Source organism: Trachemys scripta, chromosome 16, assembly GCF_013100865.1.
Source record: "Trachemys scripta elegans isolate TJP31775 chromosome 16, CAS_Tse_1.0, whole genome shotgun sequence".
Lineage (NCBI taxonomy): Eukaryota > Metazoa > Chordata > Testudines > Emydidae > Trachemys > Trachemys scripta.
In genome coordinates this window covers 11874552-11894437 of record NC_048313.1, presented here as the reverse complement: position 1 = coordinate 11894437, position 19886 = coordinate 11874552, and the positions used below count along the sequence as shown (strand labels likewise).

At 37.1% G+C, this 19886-nt stretch overlaps 1 protein-coding gene across 3 annotated transcripts in view; it reads right to left on the bottom strand.

Annotated features, from left to right (window-relative positions):
• Positions 1-663: 663 nt before the first annotated feature.
• Positions 664-19886, bottom strand: part of ATF1 (activating transcription factor 1) — a 30461-nt gene continuing 11238 nt past the window's right edge. For 2 of the 3 annotated variants that reach the window (XM_034793000.1, XM_034793002.1), the window contains exons 4-8: positions 13205-13305; positions 8867-8997; positions 5480-5662; positions 5217-5376; positions 664-3726 (exon numbers count right to left, since the gene is read on the bottom strand). In XM_034793000.1, coding sequence (XP_034648891.1) covers positions 3582-3726; positions 5217-5376; positions 5480-5662; positions 8867-8997; positions 13205-13305 — 720 coding nt within the window. In that variant the 3' untranslated portion in view covers positions 664-3581. Of the gene's footprint in view, positions 3727-5216; positions 5377-5479; positions 5663-8866; positions 8998-10904; positions 11212-13204; positions 13306-19886 lie in introns of those variants that run through there. The other variant, XM_034793003.1, reaches the window with a different exon arrangement.

The following is a 19886-nucleotide window of genomic DNA, read 5'->3' as shown; positions in this document are numbered from 1 at the left end:
TCTCAGCAGAGTACATTTATTGTAAGAACAAAAGAGCATACAGAGAAAATGTGTACAAACCGATAATAGTTCCTGTATGTATGTTAAAACCTTACCAAAGGTCACCCATCAGTTTTATGGGGCCCTTGTAAGCCAGTCTTTCCAGCTCCTCCATGAGGGTTCTGGCCTCTTTTACACAGAAGGTTCTGTTTGCTGACCAAAGTGAAGGCCCTGAGTCAGTTCAAACTCAGCTCTTTATCTCTCTGGAAAACCCAGTTTTAATCAGTATATCCAAACACCCCATGGGGCGGTGGTTCTCGAGTTGCTTACAATCCCCAGGGTCATTACCCTCCACTGTTTTTAGTTCCTGGAGGAGCTGTGATAACCCTCCCCCATGGAGCAGAACACAATAAGATAAAACCATTCATAAATTCAATACAGTGGTCCCCAAAGATACTGCATAGGATTGCAGTATCTGTGACAGGAACGATGCAAAAAGTATACAGAAAACAAAAATAATTTCTTTTTTTCCAATCTCTTTCAGTTACAGTAATTATAGGTGTTGATTTTTAACAACAGTAGGTCGAGTGTTTACAGATAGAAGGGGATTGTTACAGTTAACTCGTGCTCCCTCTTCTGGATCACTAACAGCAGAGCATACAGCATTTTCTAGTGTTAGATAGCTGTTGAGGTTTGTTATTTAAAAAAAAAAAAAAAAGCTGGACCACAGAAGAAACTCTCTACATCATGATTTTAAGACTGATTAAATTTTGGACCAAAGTTACCAACAGCAGCCCTTTAACTGAAGTTGTGATTCAATAAATGAGGAACATTAGAATTGTATTTTGGGGTCTTTATTACTGAGGTCAAGAGTTGCAAGCACCTATTTGTTTCAACAAGTCTTTACAATTCATATGAAGTATGTAGCTATGGAGGGAACCAGACCAAGAGTATTCAGTGTTACACTCTTTCCAAAATAAATTCCTCCTGAAAAGCAATCGCTCAAGGACCAAACCAATATGACCACGTCATACATCCACGATAAAGAATAGACCTATGCTGCTGCTTCCCAAACATTACATCAATAGAATCAAACTGACTGATGTTTTTCTCTCTGGCAATAATAAAAGTCATTCAGCTGCAAAACAGAGCAGGAATCAGCTACCATGTTTTGTACTGTAAGGATACTTGCCAGTTGTTTCATTTAAAAAAAATCCTTGATCACAAAAGAAGAAATTTGAAAAAGAACAGCAATGGCACAGAGTTGGGAGCAAAATACCACAAAGAAGAGTTTCAAGTTAGTTTCATTTACAGGAAAGCCATGAAAAAAGCTTCAATATTGACGGTCCGAGTCTGCCTGCAGACCCAAGTTTGTCTCCCTTTGAAGTTATTGAGAGTAGTGCACACATATTCAGTGGCAGAGTTTGACCAAAGAGCCCAGTCCTATTGAGGTGCCCATTATCCTGAACTCCCACTAACCTTAATGGAAGTTTTGAAGCACTCAGAACCTCCTAGGATGTCGTCTTTACCCAAGCAGGGTTGAGCGCCAACCATGCAAGTTTTTCTAGTGCTGGGCAACAAATGCATTTTAAACATTTCATAAAGATTTTTGACACGAGTAGGAATTCTAATGTATATTTCAGTTCTATTTAAAGCAGCTATATAGCAAACAATATCCCATAATAGCCACATATGTTATATTACACTTTACAAATACAAAATATTTATCTAACCCACTAACAACTCAGTTGTGGAATTCAGAGTCTGACTGCTTGGTAGGAAGCGCAATATATATATAGTAGACTAATAAAATAAATGTTGATAGACCTTATATAAACAACATACAAGGGGAGCAAATACATTTTTAAATTTCATTCAGGACTGAGCTAGCACAACTCACTGATGGCCTTACCACATTTTAGTAACACAGATCATGGCACAATTCCCATTGAAATAATGGAAGCAGGATCCAACCCTAACTACAGAAAATAGCATATTCACTGTTCATGCAATAACCATAGTCACATCATATTTTATTTATATTCAAGAGTCCTGATCATCTCAAACATCCTTTAACTTTTACTTGAAAGAAACAAGTCAAAATGATACATACTAGGATCCCTGATAGTATTTTTGCAGTAAATTCAAGCACATGTGCAGTTTTTACTGAATATGGAAAAAAAAAATGCTAATCTGTTTCTTTTTCCCAACAATATTTCTTAGGATTTATTTTTAAGATCAGTTGCTTACAAAGACAAAAGTAATTCAAATATTTTCTACTCCAAAGAGAATCTAATTTTACTTTGTGCTAACCCATAAAAATATATATAATCAATAATCTGAGACACAAAATATCTATTTGTTTACTAAAAGGAACTGTATAAACTGTTAAAATATGCATATAAACTCCATTTTAGAATTTGTAAAGGTAATAGTTTACTTACAAAAATATACCAGCCATTAACTATTTTCAATAGAGTATTTTCTTACAAAGATGCCATTACTTCACAAAATATTGCCTACCTTACAAAATTAGTCTGGTAATTGTGCACTTTTTTTTTTTAATTTATAAACCCTATATTAGAACTGTATTAAACCCTTTGGTATGTATCTTTAGCTTTTTATTTTACTGTGTCTTTTTTTGGTCTGTAAACTTTTTAATTAAGCATAGTATGATCTCCAAACAGAATAAGCAATGCATGTTCAGTTGTATATATAATCAGCGCACAATTTATTTTTCAATTATAGTTTATCACACCCAGTAACCACGAACAAAACTATTTAAAAAGCATTCTCTGACAACTTTTGTTCAGCTATACCCATTCTACCAAACTGTTGGTTTAAAGTAACTGAATGTGTTGAATACTCTTAAGAAGTCAACATCTTATTCATGTGCCTTCGACATCTTTCAGGGTTAGGCCTGAAAAATAATTTTCCCATTGCCTTCTGCAAAACCTCTCCAACTTTGATGAACACAGCAAACATTTTACAAAAAAACCCAAACCAAAACAAAAAACCACCCCACCTTTAAACAGATTGCCAGCTGAGAAAAGTAAACATAATTTATACTTTTAGCAAAGTATTAACTTCTCTTTATCTTCTACACCTGTAAGTTAGAATTTACAGGTTGAAATAAAAATATTTACATACAAATAACCGAAAGAAAAGATAAGGATCATAAAACAAAAGAAATTAAAACCTATACTGGTTATATATGTTGCTAATAATTTTCAGCTAATGGCAAGGATTCCATCTCATCCACATTTTAACTGTAATAAAATATTACTGCTGTTACCAAATTAATTTGTAGTTCAGGAAATTCAAATCACTTGTCTGATAAAATGTGCATGTCCTTTTATTGCCGATGTAACCTTGATTTTAATGATGTTTCCAGTTCTGCCAGCAGTTTTGTTGAGGTTTTCTTGTTTCCTTTTTGTAGTTTGTCACTAACACGTTGTAAATAAAATCTTTATAGTCTTTAAGTTGTGAAATCTAGGTAGAAAAGTTTCATTTTTGACCTTTCATTTAATTTTAAAAAATTCGGTATAAAAAAATTCCCACTGGAAATTTAGACAGTCCACAAAAAGTTGTGCCTCCTTTTCTTACACATTTTTATGGCAGTAAAGATCTTTCAAAGTTTTTAGCTCTTCAATTAGAGTTTTGTTTTGATTTTCCAGGACGGCAACTCGATTTTCCAGACATTTAACATATTCTTTCTTCTTTCTACGGCATTCTCGAGCAGCTTCCCTGAAATCAAAAGGCAGAAGTGTTAATTACTGTATATCATTAGGTGTTCAGTCACTCATGTTTTGCTTTGAATACTGACTCCATCTGAAGCTACCATTCACACGTGGGGAGACGAAGATCTTTACAGAAAACTAATTTTTCTGTTCACCTCACATGAAAGCATTGACTGATCAAAGAAAATGATCAAAACAAAGCAAAAAAACCTAAACATTTTGTTTTTCTAAAGTTAAGGCCTTTTCATTAAGAGCATCAGAAACTTTACACAGTTGGTTCTATGAGAAACCAAAAATACAGCCCTGGTCAAAAATCATTGGTTTCCAGAAAGTTCTGGGTTTCATGTTTCTCAAGAATTAAATGACATATACTACCCTAAATAATGCACGCAGATGGCAATGGAAGTTTCACTCTACAGCAAATAGACTGAAAGAAAACATATGTCAATATATATGCAGAAAGAAAATTAAAATGAAACATCATCTATATACACACAAGAGTAGTCTGAATTGAATATTTAAAAAGATTAAGGTCAGGATACTCATAAAAAAGAAGTTTTATTTACTTACAGGCATTAGCAAAGCAAATTAAACTACAGGGCAGTTCAAGGAATGTGTGAAATATTTGGTTAAACAAAAACTGGTTAGCTTACAGGAAAAAAGTTCACATTTTTCCCCAATTTTTCTGGGACAAAATCTTTAGTATGTTTGGGTCTAGCTTTCTAACATTTTCTAGTGACACTGGGTGTAGGATAAATAATACATTGGTGACACAATTACTAAACTTATGTGGGATTCAGAATTTTGGATACACAATTCTAGTTTTTGCTAAATATCAAGGAATACTGTCAACTTGAAACCAAGAAAAACATTAGAGAGACAAGGTGGATGAATCTTCTATTGGACCATCTTTTGTTGGTGAGTGAGACAATCTTTCAAGCTACACAGAGCTCTTTTTCAGGTCTGGGAACTAACTCATAGTTACTTATCTTGTCTCCCTAATATCCTGGGACTGACATGGCTATAACAACACTGCATTGTTAATTACACAAAATTAAGTGAAAAGAGAGGAAGCTTCTAGTCTTTCATAGTATAGTAGTCTTAAATGTTACTCAGCTATAGCTGGTAAAAATAATTTTCAGACAGAATTGTGATTTTAAAGGTGACTGTATACCTTTAAAAAAAGAACAGGAGTACTTGTGGCACCTTAGAGACTAACAAATTTATTTGAGCACAAGCTTTCGTGGGCCACAACCCACTTCATCGGATGCATATGGGTTTTAGACCACGAAAGCTTATGCTTAAATAAATTTGTTAGTCTCTAAGGTGCCACAAGTACTCCTGTTCTTTTTGCGGATATAAACTAACACTGCTGCTACTCTGAAACCTGTATACCTGTAAGTATTTGACATCTGAAGTTATATTTTAGCATGCTGTTTAAGAATCGGATTGCAGCTATGAAGCTGGTTATGTAGCAATACATGGAAACTTACATACCTGTTCTTCATGAGCCTTATTTCTCGTTTCAACTGTGGATCATCTGTCTTGGTTGTCTGAGACGTAAGGGTGACAGGAGATGTCATCACTACAGTCTGTGGGAGGGAAGTGGTTGTTGTTGTGGTGCGGATCTGATATGTCTGCATATCTCCCGATGCAGCTGTTAAGACAGCAGAATAAGTTAAATTAAAAGGAAAAAATCTTAGAAAGCGACACTTTTATGGGAGACAATATTCCTAACGTTTTTTGTAATGCATACTCACTCTGCACTACCACCTGGTTGCTGGGCACAAGTATCTGCTGCCCATCAGATGTTTGTGCATACTGCAGTATTGTTGTCCCAGACTGAGTGCCACCAGCATTTGTCATTGTTAATGTCTGCAGACCCTGTACACCATCTGTACCTGAACTGGCCAGCTGCAGTGCTCCGTTTGGGGCAATAGTAACTTCAATAAAAGAGAGAGAAAAAATATGGTAGATATACAGAAAATGTTTTCCTTTTGTGTACTAAGTACATCCACTTCCAATAGGCAATCACCTATCTGAAGTTGGTACTTTAAAAATTAGCCCCACAATTTTGTTGCATCTTTAAAGACTGATTTGACAGTCATGGGGCAGTCAGAGACACTGCTGGGTTAAAACTATATATTTACAAGAAGATGTCCTTACATATGATACTAACATCCATTTGGCTATTAAACTGAATAAATTTAAACAACCTAATTTATTTTCCAGGATTCGTGCAGTTTGTTTACTGTTTTGTATTTCACATAGCTTGAAGATTGAAAAGAGACTCATCCGCTTCTGGTCACTTTCAGGCTCATACAAAAATACAAAGCTGCAGTGTTTGAGTTGCAAACATACAGGGAATACTTAATGTTTCAAAAATTGCTTTCCACTTCCTCCCCCCATAACGCCATAGAAATGTCTACTAGCCTCAGGTTTTATAAAACCTAGCTTATGCACACTTTAAATTTTGGACCAAATTTGACACTTTTGGTTTCACTGCAATATAGAACATATAGACTAAACTAGCCATGCCAGTTATAAGCTGCACTGGCACTATAAGCCAAACGGCTGAGATTTGCGTATATATTTATACATTTACATAGACTTGGCTTGCACCCAAGAAAAAATCACTATGTGGTAGAAATAGTGCTCCCTTCACTCCTCCCCACCCCCTGCTACTGTCCGAACAGCTCACTGTTGACTGACTAGATTGTGACATTGTCAAGTGGTGAGATTGTGACATCAGTGGTGAGTGACACAGCGGTTAGGGGAGAGGTTGGTGGTAGAAGCAACATGTGTTGTAACTATTATACGTGGACATTTTTGTAATTAAAAATAAATGCAGAAAATTTCCATATTTGCCTGTATTTTCATTTATCCCCTAAAAAAACACAGATGCCTGATTAAAAACAAAAAAACATCAAACAGCAACTCCTGTTATTTTTAATGGGAGGAGAAAGTGTCTTTTTCTTAATGGGAGCTGCTGGGTGCTGATCACATTTGAAAATCAGGCCACTTTATTTAAATGTTTACACGGGAGCTGAACTCTTCTGCACCTTTGAAAATCTCGCATACAAGCTTTTACAATTTTTCTTTGCTTCTCCTATTTTTAATACTGATATCAAAACAAGATGAAATATTAAATCCCCTGTAGTTTACTAGCTCACCCAAATTGTTTTACGTTCTAAACTACTTGAGATTTTCCAATAGATGTTTTCCAAGAATTAAGTGTATTAATTTTCTCCAGGATAAACAGGTTTATAGTTCTACAATGTCATTTAAGGAGAAATTCAAGCTTTATTTGATTAAAGAAATTATCTCAGACTATAAAGAAATGTCTTTATTTATGATTTATATGACATTTTATTGTTTTAATCACTTAATAGATAAGTTGCCCCTAGACTACTGTTACCCTGGAGCAAAATATATTTTTTAAGTGAAGCACGTACTTTGAAAATGAACCGAAAGTTCCAAAATAGCCATGCCAGTCATAGACTGCACTGGCACTATTGCATGCAATATATATATATATAAAAAAAAGAAATATATTTTGGATTTTTTTTAACTACAGAATTTTAGTTCATTTTTAAGTTGCAAAAGTTTTGAATCAGACTCAATTTAAAATAGCATGCTTACTTTTAGTAATCCTGGATTTAGTTGGCAAGTAAATATGTTCAAAGTTTGGGGTAATGTGACAGATCATTTGGTCTCTGCCAACAGTTTACACTTCATACAGAGTAGGTGCATGGACATGGGGAATTGTTACGTTAAAAGGCCAAACAACGAAAGAATACAGACACATTCTAACATCTCTAGCCGGGAGTAGCTGCCATGCAAAGCATGTTCAATCATTTTGACTTGTTAGGCTGGCTAAAGGGCAGACAAGATCAACACGGCCTTTGAAATGTTAGATTTAGAGCAAGGAAGTTAGAGGATCCTTCCAGAACTAGAAGGGGGAATGACAGCAGGAACAGAGGACAACAATCGTACGGAGAACTAATTTATTTCCCTGAGCTAATCAAATAATACTTTTGATGAAATGCTGATGTAACTACCCACCCTGATACTATAATCTCTCACATTTGAGATTAAAGTAATCACAGGGTAAAAATGACCAAGGCCTTTCAAGAAGGGGAGATCCTGGGACACAGAGAGGGGGTGTGTGTCCCCTGGATGCAATCTGACCAAGAAGATCAGTGAGGAAGAATGTCTTTCTAGAAGTAGGAAGTGTTTTCTGTCACTACAGCTAATAGCTAAAGTTAAGGTAAGCCTAGCTAATACTTTTGCAGTTTCAAGACAGCTATGTTATGTATACTGTTTCGTTTGTTTAAATATTATTTTCTTTTGCTATTCTTAATCTTGTTTTAATTAGATCAGTTGTAGTCTTGGGCTGTTGTTTTGGGGAATTTCATGCATATCATGGCAGAGAGTACCTTCAAGAAGAAGGAAGGGGTGTCTGGAGCAGCAACCCACTTTGACTTCTCAGTCAGAAAAGCACAGACTAAAGGAGTCCTTTCCAATAAGGTGTGTCATTTGCAAGGATGAGGGCATAAGGAAAACACCTAAGCACCATGGGGGAGAACCAAGCTGAAAGGGATGCAAGTTCCAGATTTGATAGGAAAAGCACTACAGCAAACAATTACTAAAAAAGTATAAGAAGTTATATTAGAAAGGAGGAAATTAATCGAAGAGGAAAGTTGGTCTTGTAATTAAGGCACTGAACTGAGAGTCAAGAAATCTGGGTGAAATTCCTGGCTCTTTCATCAGCTTCCTGTGTGACATAGGGAAAGTCACTTCAGCTCTCTCTGCCTCACTTCACCATCCGTAAAATGTGGATAATAATGCTACCTTACTCCCACTTTTTGATTCTACTTATATGGTAAGCTCTTTGGGACAAGGATGGTCTGTCTCCTACTATGTGGATGTACAACATCTAGCACAATGGAGCCTTGATCTCACCATGGGCATCTAGCCACTCCTTTAATTCCAACAAATAATGATAATTGGAATAGCTATCATTTGTATTGCCAATCCTTCCACAAACTCATCTTAGTGTCAATACAATACAATATAAACTTTCCCCCATATAGTTTCGTGTAACGAAAGTATGTCTAGTTGGATGTATATTTAATATAACATACTGTACTGTCCAGTGCTGGTCTGGTAGATAGGTGTGGGAACAGACATAGAGGTGACAGTAGAGACACCAGGACTTTCATCATCTCCTTTTCTATCTCGTGCATCTTCGGACGAAAGATCTTTCAAGATTTTTCTATGGAAAAATTTTTTCTTCATTAGCGCTTGTGAAAGCAAAAGATGGCAAACTGGTTGGCAATTACTCCTCTGAGTACAAATTTTAACAATATTGCAGGCAAATTTTGCTGGCAAATATTTCTCCACCGGTGACAATTTTTAAATTAATCAAACTACAAATATAACAGAGATAGAGCACCTAAAACCAACATAGTTATAGAAACATGCTGCTAACATACATAGCTGATAATCTTTAATAGCATTACACACATTGTTACATACAAAAGACAAATCATAGCTTGTGGTTGGCTGAAAAAAAGTCATGTGACAAGTCAGTAAATTTGTATTGTTACCACCTCAGAGGTAATTTGCTTATATATTTACATAACATGACCTCCTCAGAGGTAAACAATACTGAAGTCTGGAGCAATGTTAACCAATTGGACTGCATATGCAAATAGGGGTCACATTAGATTCCATTTATAATAATTTATTAATCCTATATAAGATAAGATTTTTTTAATGGCTAATCAATTGTTATAGATTGCTATAGAGTCTGATAGATCAACAGGTTACTTATAACAATCTAGAACACACAACACTCATATGTAACAAGCTTATAATATCTATAAATCATTTATTAGCCCTTTATAAATGGAACCTTAATATTAAATATATACATATATATACACACACACACACACACACACACACACACACACACCCCTACCTTTACTGGCTGCAGCTGTGTACAGTCAAAACTAATATTGTTTACCATGGAAGAGCCAATCAGAAAGCATGTACTCATCTCTGCTTCCTGACTGAATCATCAAACATTAATAGCTACTTTTCTGTTTGTCTAACTTTTTAAAAAATTAATGCCCTTAATTAAGAGATTTCTAGGCATTTTGGTGACTATATTTAACCAAACACATATTGACTTAATATTTAAATGAATATCAAAATTTGTTGTGGTTCAGGGTAATTATTGGCTTCGCTTCAGACAATATAATTCTGGGATCAAGAAATCCTGATGCTTACTTTAAGAGAAGCCAATATCTACTAAACATATGTTCTCAATAATTCTTAGCAGATATAGTCAACAAAATATCAAATATATTATCAATAGTACTATCATGCTTTTGTAATAAAGACTGTAAATAAGCAGGCAAAGTTTGAAATAAAAATTGCATATAGGAATTCTTCTCTCTAAACTTCTTCAAGTAATCGTATTTCTGTAGTCAAGGGTTTCTTATTTCTGGTTCAGATTTTTGAATGAGGAACAACTTTACTTACAGTCAAAGAGTAATTCAGTATTAAACCACTTGCATATGCAAGTGCAATGTAAGATTTTCAATCACTGTCTTCTAAAAACCTTAAATATTTTAGAAATAAGCCCTCTGTAGTGACAATTTTCATAACTTACAATACATTGTAATCACCTGTAGTAAAACACTGTGCTGGAAACCCATACATAGATGTTTTAAAGTAGTTCAAGCAATTTTTTTCTTTCCAATCAGCCTTGACAAAATAAAACGCACTTGTGCATATGTCAGATTTTCTGTATTGTTTCTAGCAGTACAGCTGCATCACTTCAGTAACGGGTGCATCAGAGTTTCCATCTTAAATATTTTCCAGGGGTTTATAACTTGCCTGTTAGTGTTCTTCCTAGTTTAAAACCTCATGCTCTGATTCACACAATAACTGTGGATTTATGTCTCTCTCTCTCTCTCTCTAACTCTAATCAAAATCAATTTGTCAATTTTTGTTATTGTTAGAATAAAGTGGAAATAAGTGGGATGCTTTAGGAATTTTTTTTTTATTCATTAGTTAAGTATTTTTGCTCTGTGATACAAAATAATACTTTTCACTTATATAGTGCATTTCATCCAAGGATCTCAAAACTCTTTAATAAAAATACTTAACTCTTGTACAGCTCTTCAAACGCCTAGTGCACTATATAGCTCACAATACCCTACGAGAATAAAAGCTCCCCATTTAACAGAAGAAGAAATGGAGGCACAGAGAGTTTATACATCTTGTCCAAGGTCACATAACGAGTTAGCGGCCGTCCAACAGGAAAGCAGAATTCTTGACTTCCAATCCCATGCTCTCACTGCTATGTATCGTTTCCACCTAAATTATGTGCACAACTAGTATTTTCCCATAAAGTGTTCTTTGAGTGAGAATTGTTGACCATTCTTTTTTCACTCTGACTTTTTTGTGTGCGGAACTGAAAAAAAAATAGTTTAATGTAAACAGTTTATTTTGGTATTTAATTTAAGAGGAAAATAGAAGAGAGAATGGGGGTAAAAAAATAAAAATGATAAGCACCGGTGGAGGTAAGAATAACTGCCACTCCTTGGGACCTTGGGGTAACTTCGCAAGCTTTAATTTGTAATTCTTTTCAGAATATACAAGTAAAAACTATAAAAGTTTAATACGCATTATGCTTTTATTTCTTGGTTTATCACCTTGAAAAGTACAGAACACTCCCATTTAGCCAGATGGCATAGGTAACATCAGAACCTTGGAAATAACCAAGCATTCAGATAAAAGGAAGTGCTATTAACTAAAATAGGGCTATACTGTGGAATTGGATAACTAGACTTTTTGGATAACTGGAATTCACATAACTGGAATTTATCCTGTATGTCATTTGAAAACATAACAGTGTTTTACTCAGTTCCTCTTTTCAATAAAATAGCAATAACTAGTATGGTTAAAGTGATAAAACAACTTTTCACTACACAATATCATCCTGGAGTCTGATCCTGCAGTCCTTATTTAAGCAAAACTCCCCTTATAGTCAATGAGAGCTTTGGTTGAACACTGGCTTCAAAAAATCGTTTTTTTAGCTGATTCCACACAACAGAATTAAACTCACTAAACATCTGTGCTTCAACAGCAAACACATAGAGATGTTATATAATAATCATTCTCTTACACCAGCAGTGAATTTAGCCCAGTCTGTTAGAAAACATTGGTTTTGCTATCAGCTTTCATTTAAAATTCTTCATTATGGAAAAATAAAATCTAAATAGTTGCTTCAGTTTATTGTGTATCACCAAAAGCAGAAATAAACTTTTTTATAAGCAGATACAATACATATTTTAGGGGAATAAAAAAATAATTCAGAAGGCTGATGAAACATATGGAGATAACTAATGGAAGCTGTGATTTTTGTTAGTGTTTTTAAAAGCGTCTAATAAAAAATACAGTATAAATGTTTGTAAGGTTGAGACACCCTGTACCCCATGTTCACCACTTTTATATGGTTATGATATATTTTGAACAAAGTATGCCTTGTGAGGTATCATTTGAAAACTCATAATCTGCTGAATATCATTATCCTGTTGAAATGTGTGTAACATCACTGCATGTACAATTTTGAGATTTTGCTAAATGATTGTTACTGAAATATGTTGTAGTTCTAGGTAATACCCACAAACCAATTTATCTGAGATGAAGACACACTAGCATGGTAGCAACGTGCTTAAGGGCCATTACCGGCTTAATTGGGCATCCACCAGCAGGGGAGAAGTTATAAACAAGACATTTACATTTCATCCCAGAGATGGTTCGAATCTCACATATGCAGGGGACTGTCTGCCTACACCCCGGCAGGGAGGTAATCCTCAAAGAGAGGAGGAGGGTATAAAAATAAGAGACAATGACCGCCACATCACCCCTCCCTTCATTTAGGCATTAGCTTACAGTTTTATCTTTTTATTTCTTTTGTAACCAATTCTGACTTTTATGACTTATCACTTGAAATCTCTTAGCATGTATCTTTCTCTATTTAATAAACTTGTTTTATTGTTTTATCTAAACAAGTGTGTTTGGATTGAAATGTTTGGGAATCTCTACTTAGGATAACAAGGCTGGTGCATAATCATTACCCAGTGTTGGAATGACAGACATACTATGAGTTTACACTGTCCAGGAGAATACTGAGCAGCGTAAGACACACATCTCTGAGGAACAAGGCTGGGACTGGGGATATGCAGGTGTCTCCTTGTAAGTAATTTATGAGTGGCTAGTAATAGCACTCAATACTGTGTAGTTGGGATCAAGTTACACGCAGGAGGCTGCATATGGGCAGAACCTGAAGTAGTTGTGCACCAGCAAAGCAGTGTAAGAGGCATCCCAGGTTAGAGAGTTAAAAGGGCACAGCTGTTTGGAAGTCCAGATTGTACCCTGGGGAATGTCACAAATATACTCACCGGTAAGACGGTCGCCGTGCTAAGATACCTCGGGTCTTCTGCGAAGAGCCTATGCTATCTGATGAATCCTGAGAATCCTCACTCTCTGACAAAGAAGATACCTAGAAAGCATATCCCATGTCACTGTGCTGTACACTACAAAAGTACCCAAGATAGTTAACATTTCTCAATTTAAATTTATACAAGACACAAGTGCATGGAGACTAAATACATGTAACAGACTACCAAAAAATTGCAAGAAACAGTATGTTCCAGATTTAGTGCTATCAAACATCTTTACTACAAGATGAGCAATTCTTAGAGACTGCCACAGTTAATGAGCACAAACTAGGAAGTTATTTAACAGAAGCCAGAATACAATTACTTTAAAAACCTAAAGATGGGCATGAACCAAACTCCCTGATCCGAACTCCCCCAAACTCAGGGATGTTCAAAATCAATACCTGAAATGTGTGGCTTGGTTCTGTGTCTACTGAAGACTGTGCAAGAGACAGGCAGAAAAAGAAAAATCAAGTAATTCTCTGGAGTCTCCATGATAGCAGGCATTCCTTTATTTATGGGAAAAAAATTGTGATGTCTACTGAACAAACAGACATCAGAATAGTCTATGTATAAACTCCTTTGCCATGAATTTTTCCTGAGATATAATTTCACTGCTATAAGTCTCAAGAAAGCAACAATAAAATGTGAAATATGCATCTTTATATATTCTCTGTCTCTCTACGTGCACGGAGCAGGTGAGCTGGGTGAACTAGACTATGCAACAACTCAAAGTGACAAGCACATCAATGCAAGCCTTTTTAATGCTAAGCATTAATCTTCGATATCCGATTCGTTGCCTGCTTTATACATAAGTTGCAAAATAGATACAATATATTTTAAAAAAAGTTAAGGGAGGATAGGTCTGTCAATGACTAGTAGCCAAGATGGTCAGGGATGCGATCCCATGGTAGGGTCAACCTTAACCCTTTGACTGCCAGAAGCCAGGTGTGGAAGACAGGGATGGATCACAGCAAAAATGCCCTATTCTGTACACTCTCCCTAAAGCTCTAATATTGGCTGCTGTCAGAGACAGGATACTGGGCTAGATGGACCATTGGCCTGATCCATAGGGCTACCCTTATGTTCTTGTGTTCTTATGTAATCCTTACTCCAGCACAAGAAAGCAAATGTTAACTCACTACTACAAACAAGTTTATAGTCATCCACACAAGGATGCACCTTTATTAGTTCCTTACATCAATATATCCCAGGAAAAGGATTATAACATTCAAATCTGAAAACCTTCAATTACTTCACGCAAACTGTTCTATGCTGTAGAACCAATCAACCCAGGAAGCTACTAACAGCACTGTCAACCACGGAAAAATGCTTAAGGTTTTCATCAAAATACCATAACCTTAGGTCTGACTCCTGGAACTCAAGTTCAGAAGCAACATGAGGAGTGTCCCACTCATAGAACAGGGGGAAATTAGGGATATTACAAGAACGGTATAAGCAATTAATGGCATAAGACCATAAGAACGGCGATACAGGGTCAGACCAAAGATCCATCTAGCCTAGTATCCTGTCTTCCGACAGTGGCCAATGGCAGGTTCCCCAGAGGGAATGAACAGAACAGGTAATCATCAAGTGATCTATTCCCTGTTGCCCATTCCCAGTTTCCGGCAAACAGAGGCTAGGGACACCATCCCTGACCAATAGCCATTGATGGACCTATCCTCCATGAACTTATCTAGTTCATTTTTGAACCCTGTTACAGTCTTGGCCTTCACAACATCCTCTGGCAAGGAGTTCCACAGGTTGACTGTACATTGTGTGAAAAAATACTTCCTTTTGTTTGTTTTAAATCTGCTGCCTATTGATTTCATTTGGTGACCTCTAGTTCTTGTGTTATGAGAAGGAGTAAATAACACTTCCTTATTTACTTTCTCCATACCAGTCATGATTGTATAGACCTCTATCATATATTCCCCCCTTAATCCTCTCTTTTCCAAGCTGAAAAGTCAGTGTCTTATTAACCTCTCCTCATATGGCAGCCGTTCCATACCCATTATCATTTTTGTTGCCCTTTTCTGAACCTTTTCCAATTCCAATATTTCTGTTTTGAGATGGGGTGACCACAGCTGCACGCAGTATTCAAGATGTGGGCGTACCATGGATTTATATAGAGGCAATATGATATTTTCTGTCTTATTATCTATCCCTTTCTTAATGATTCCCAACTTTCTGTTCACTTGTTTGACTGCCGCTGCACACTGAGTAGATGTTTTCAGAGAAGTATCCACAATGACTCCAATATCTCTTTCTTGAGTGGTAAGAGCTAATTTAGACCCCATCATTTTATATGTATAGTTGGGATTATGTTTTCCAATGTGCACTACTTTGCATTTATCAACATTGAATTTCATCTGCCATTTTGTTGCCCAGTCACCCAGTTTTGTGAGATTCCTTTGTAGCTCTTCCCAGTCTGCATGAGACTTAACTATCTTGAGTAGTTGTTTATCATCTGCAAATTTTACCACCTCACTGTTTACCCCTTTTTCCAGATCATTTATGAATATGTTGACTAGCACTGGGCTCAGTACAGACCCCTGGGGGACACCACTATTTACCTCTCTCCATTTTGAAAACTGACCATTTATTCCTACCCTTTGTTTTCTATCTTTTAACCAGTTACCAATCCATAAGAGGATCTTCCCTCTTATCTCATGACAGCTTACTTTGCTTAAGCCTTTGGTGAGGGACCTTGTCAAAGGCTTCCTGAAAATCTAAGTACACTACATCTACGGGATCTCCCTTGTCCACATGCTTGTTGACCCCCTCAAAGAATTCTAGTAGACTGGTGAGGCATGATTTCCCTTTACAAAAACCATGTTGACTTTTCCACAACAAATTATGTTCATCTATGTATCTGATAATTTTGTTCTTTACCATAGTTTCGCCTAATTTACCTGGTACTGAAGTTAGGGTTACTAGCCTGTAATTGCCAGGATCGCTCTTGGAGCCTTTTTTAAAAATGGCATAATATTAGGTATCCTCCTGTCAATTGGTACAGACGATGATTTAAGCATTAGGTTACATCCCACAGTTAGTAGTTCTGCAATTTCATATTTGAGTTCCTTCAGAACTCTTGGGTGAATACTACCTGGTCCTGGTGACTTATTACTGTTTCGTTTTGTCAATTTGTTCCAAACCTCAATCTGGGACAGTTCCTCAGATTTGTCACCTAAAAAGAATGGCTCAGGTTTGGGAATCTCCCTCACATCCTCAGCCATGAAGACCGAAGCAAAGAATTCATTTAATTTTTCTGCAATGGCCTTAACGTCCTTGAGTGCTCCTTAAGCATCTCAATCGTCCAGTGGCCCCACTGGGGTTGTTTAGCCGGCTTCCTCCTTCTGATGTACTTAAAATTTTTTTTGCTATTACTTTTAGAGTCTTTGGCTATCAGTTCTTCAAATTTTTGTTGTCCTTCTTAATTATATTTTTACATTTCACTTGCCAGAGTTTATGCTCTTTTCTATTTTCCTCACTAGGATTTAACTTCCACTTTTTAAAGGATGTCTTTTTGTCTCTCACTGCTTCTTTTACTCTGTTGTTTAGCCACAGTGGCACTTTTTTGGTTCTCTATGCTTATTTAAGTTGAGCCTCTATTATGGTGTCTTTAAAAAGTTTCCATGCAGCTTGCAGGGATTTCACTTTTGGTGCTGTACCTTTTAATTTCTGTTTCACTAACCTCCTCATTTTTATGCAGTCCTCCTTTCTGAAATTAAATGCTACCTTGTTGGGCTGCTGTGGTGTTTTCCCCACCACAGGGATGTTAAATTTAATTATATTATGGTCACTATTACCAAGCGATCCAACTATATTCACCTCTTGGACCAGGTCCTGTGCTCCACTTAGGACTAAATCAAGAATTGCCTCTCCTCTTGTGGGTTCCAGGACTAGCTGCTCCAAGAAGCAGTCATTTAAGATGTCAAGAAACTTTCTCTCTGCATCCCGTCCTGAGGTGACACGTACCCAGTCAATATGGGGATAGTTGAAATCCCCCATTATTATTGAGTTTTTCATTTTTATAGCCTCTCTAATCTCCCACAGTCACTATCACCATCCTGGTCAGGTGGTCGGTAATGCATCCCTATTGCTATATTATTATTAGAGCATGGAATTACTATCCATAGAGATTCTATGCTACAGGTTAGTTCATTGACATTTTTACTTCGTTTGATCCTATGCTTTCTTTAACATATAGCAGTGTTGGAGGAAGGCTATGTTATTGCTAAGGCTGCGAGTCTGTGACAGAGGTCACGGATTCCGTGACTTCTGCAGTGGCTGGTGCTGGCTCAGGGGCTGCCCAAGCCAGGCAGCTCCTGGCTAGCAGCAGCAGTTTGGGTGTGTGGGAGGGGGCTCATGGCTAGGGGCAGAAGGTGCAGGGGATGCTTACTTCCGGGTGGGGGGCTCCTTGGCACTCCCCCTGGCATGGCCCTGCAGCTCCTAGGCATCCGACGGGGGAAGGGGGCTCCGCACGCTGCCTCCGCCTGCAGGCCCCACCCCCACAGCTCCCATTGGCTGCGGTTCCCAGCCAATGGGAGCTGTACAGACGGCGCTTGTGGTGGGAGCAGCATGGAGCCCCCGGCCCCTTGGATGCCTAGGAGCTGCAGGGCCATGCCAGGGATGCAGAGCCGGGTAGGGAGCTCCTGCCAATCCTCCCCCCCCAGCACCAGCGGTGGTCCAGAGCCGCACGCCACTGCCCAGCCCCTCCACCCCACGGGGGTCCCAGGCCATGAGCTGCAGCCCAGCCACCTCCTCCAGCACAGGTGAGGTCCCGGGCCACCTCCCCCAGCACCTGCGGTGCCCCCGGAATGGCCCCTTCAGAGCACCGGTGGCCCCCCGCCCAAGTTTTAGTCATGGGTATTTTTAGTAAAAGTCATGGACAGGTCATAGGCTGTGACTAAAACGTAGCCTTAGTTATCGCTACCAACCAGAGCACGAATATTACAATGCTGGCAAAAGCTAGCGAGTTTTAGGAACAGGACACCAGGGGAAAAGGGTGACCCACCCTCACTTAAAGAAACATGGTTAAAGTGAGAATGGGAGAAGGAGCGCCATTTAAGAAAAAAAAGGGAGGAGGGTTTTAAAAGAAACTTCAAATAATAACATTTTACTGTGTGGAGACTTGTATTTTGGTTGCTCAGAGTACTGTATTTATAATTAGAGTCAACTGAAGACAATGAACACATTTAAAGAAGCAGCAGCATATCATGGAAGAAATATGCAAGAATATTTGTACAGACTACTCAAATGGACTTAACAGTTTTTATTTTATATGAGGGTTTTATCTATAATTTTCTTTTTATTCCATTTGTAGCCTTTTCCAGTTGGCAACTGTCAATTTTTTCTCTGATGATCCCAATTAAACACAAGCAAACAAAGCTCCTTTATTTATTCTTATCTCTGTACCAGCAACATAAGGTCAGCAAGAATGTGTATAGCTCTGGGGAAAGTACTTTTTAGTTAGCTGTCACAGCAAAGGGGTTTGCTATCAACATTTAGAGAAAGTTGCTCATGTTTCTTTTGTCTCCCGAAGGCCATGAAGTTCACCGAAGTGCTTTATAAAGATAGCTAAATTTTCCATTCCCCCACACCTAATGTGTTTGTTAAAAGCAGATGGGGAAATTGAGGCACAAAACAATGAACTGACTTGTTCAAAATCAGTGAGTGAACAGCAGATCCAGGTCTCATAGGGCAGGATTATGTCATATTCTGTACAGCAAAGAATATACTGTTGGCACTCAACAAATAAGAACCACCACTCAGGTCTGCTGACTTGAGCCACATCTTAACCCCTGGATTGTTTTGGTTCATTCCTAATTTGGATATTAAGGTACATGGGATGATGAACTGTTAGCAGTGCTTTCCTTCAAATAAGACATTAACCAGAGGTTCTTTCTGTCTATCTGTAGTGCAATTTAAAGATCTCATGGCAATTTATGAAGAGTCAGAAATAAACCTGGTAATCTGACCAATATTCCCCCAAATCTAGTCTGTGCCACACCTATTTATTGCCACTGCACTATTTTTATTCTTATTATTTCAAGAAGTTTGGGATAACTCAAATATGAGGCTCTTATATAATTATAAAACACATAATATAATTATAAAACACAGCTACATGTCAGGATATATATTATGCTAACTAGGAATATAACTATGTAACAATATAATTACATATACACTAATTGTCAAAACATCAAAAGCAACTAGTTCACACATTATTTTCGTTAATCAATTAGAAGCTTTAAAAATTATAAGGAGCACAAAAAAGTATCTGATAAGTCATACACATTTTTGCAAAAATCAATAAATAAAAAGTAGCTTGTGGACAGGGATCTTATATACGTAAAGTTCCAGCGCCAATCAAATCTTTATAAATAAATTATAAAGTCCTAAAATAGGGTTTTAAAATGCAATCTTAACTCTAAGGGCACCTTTGAGCAATATAAAACATGAAATATCTAAATAGTGATTAAATAAAAATGATGTACCTAAAAATGAAAATTTTTAGGGCTTGGATTTACAAATTGGCTTCCTAGTTGTCCTCCCTATATTAGAAAAATTCACACTTTACTAATGGTGCCAGTGAGGCTGCACTGTGGTAGGTTCAGATCAATCAGATAAGACT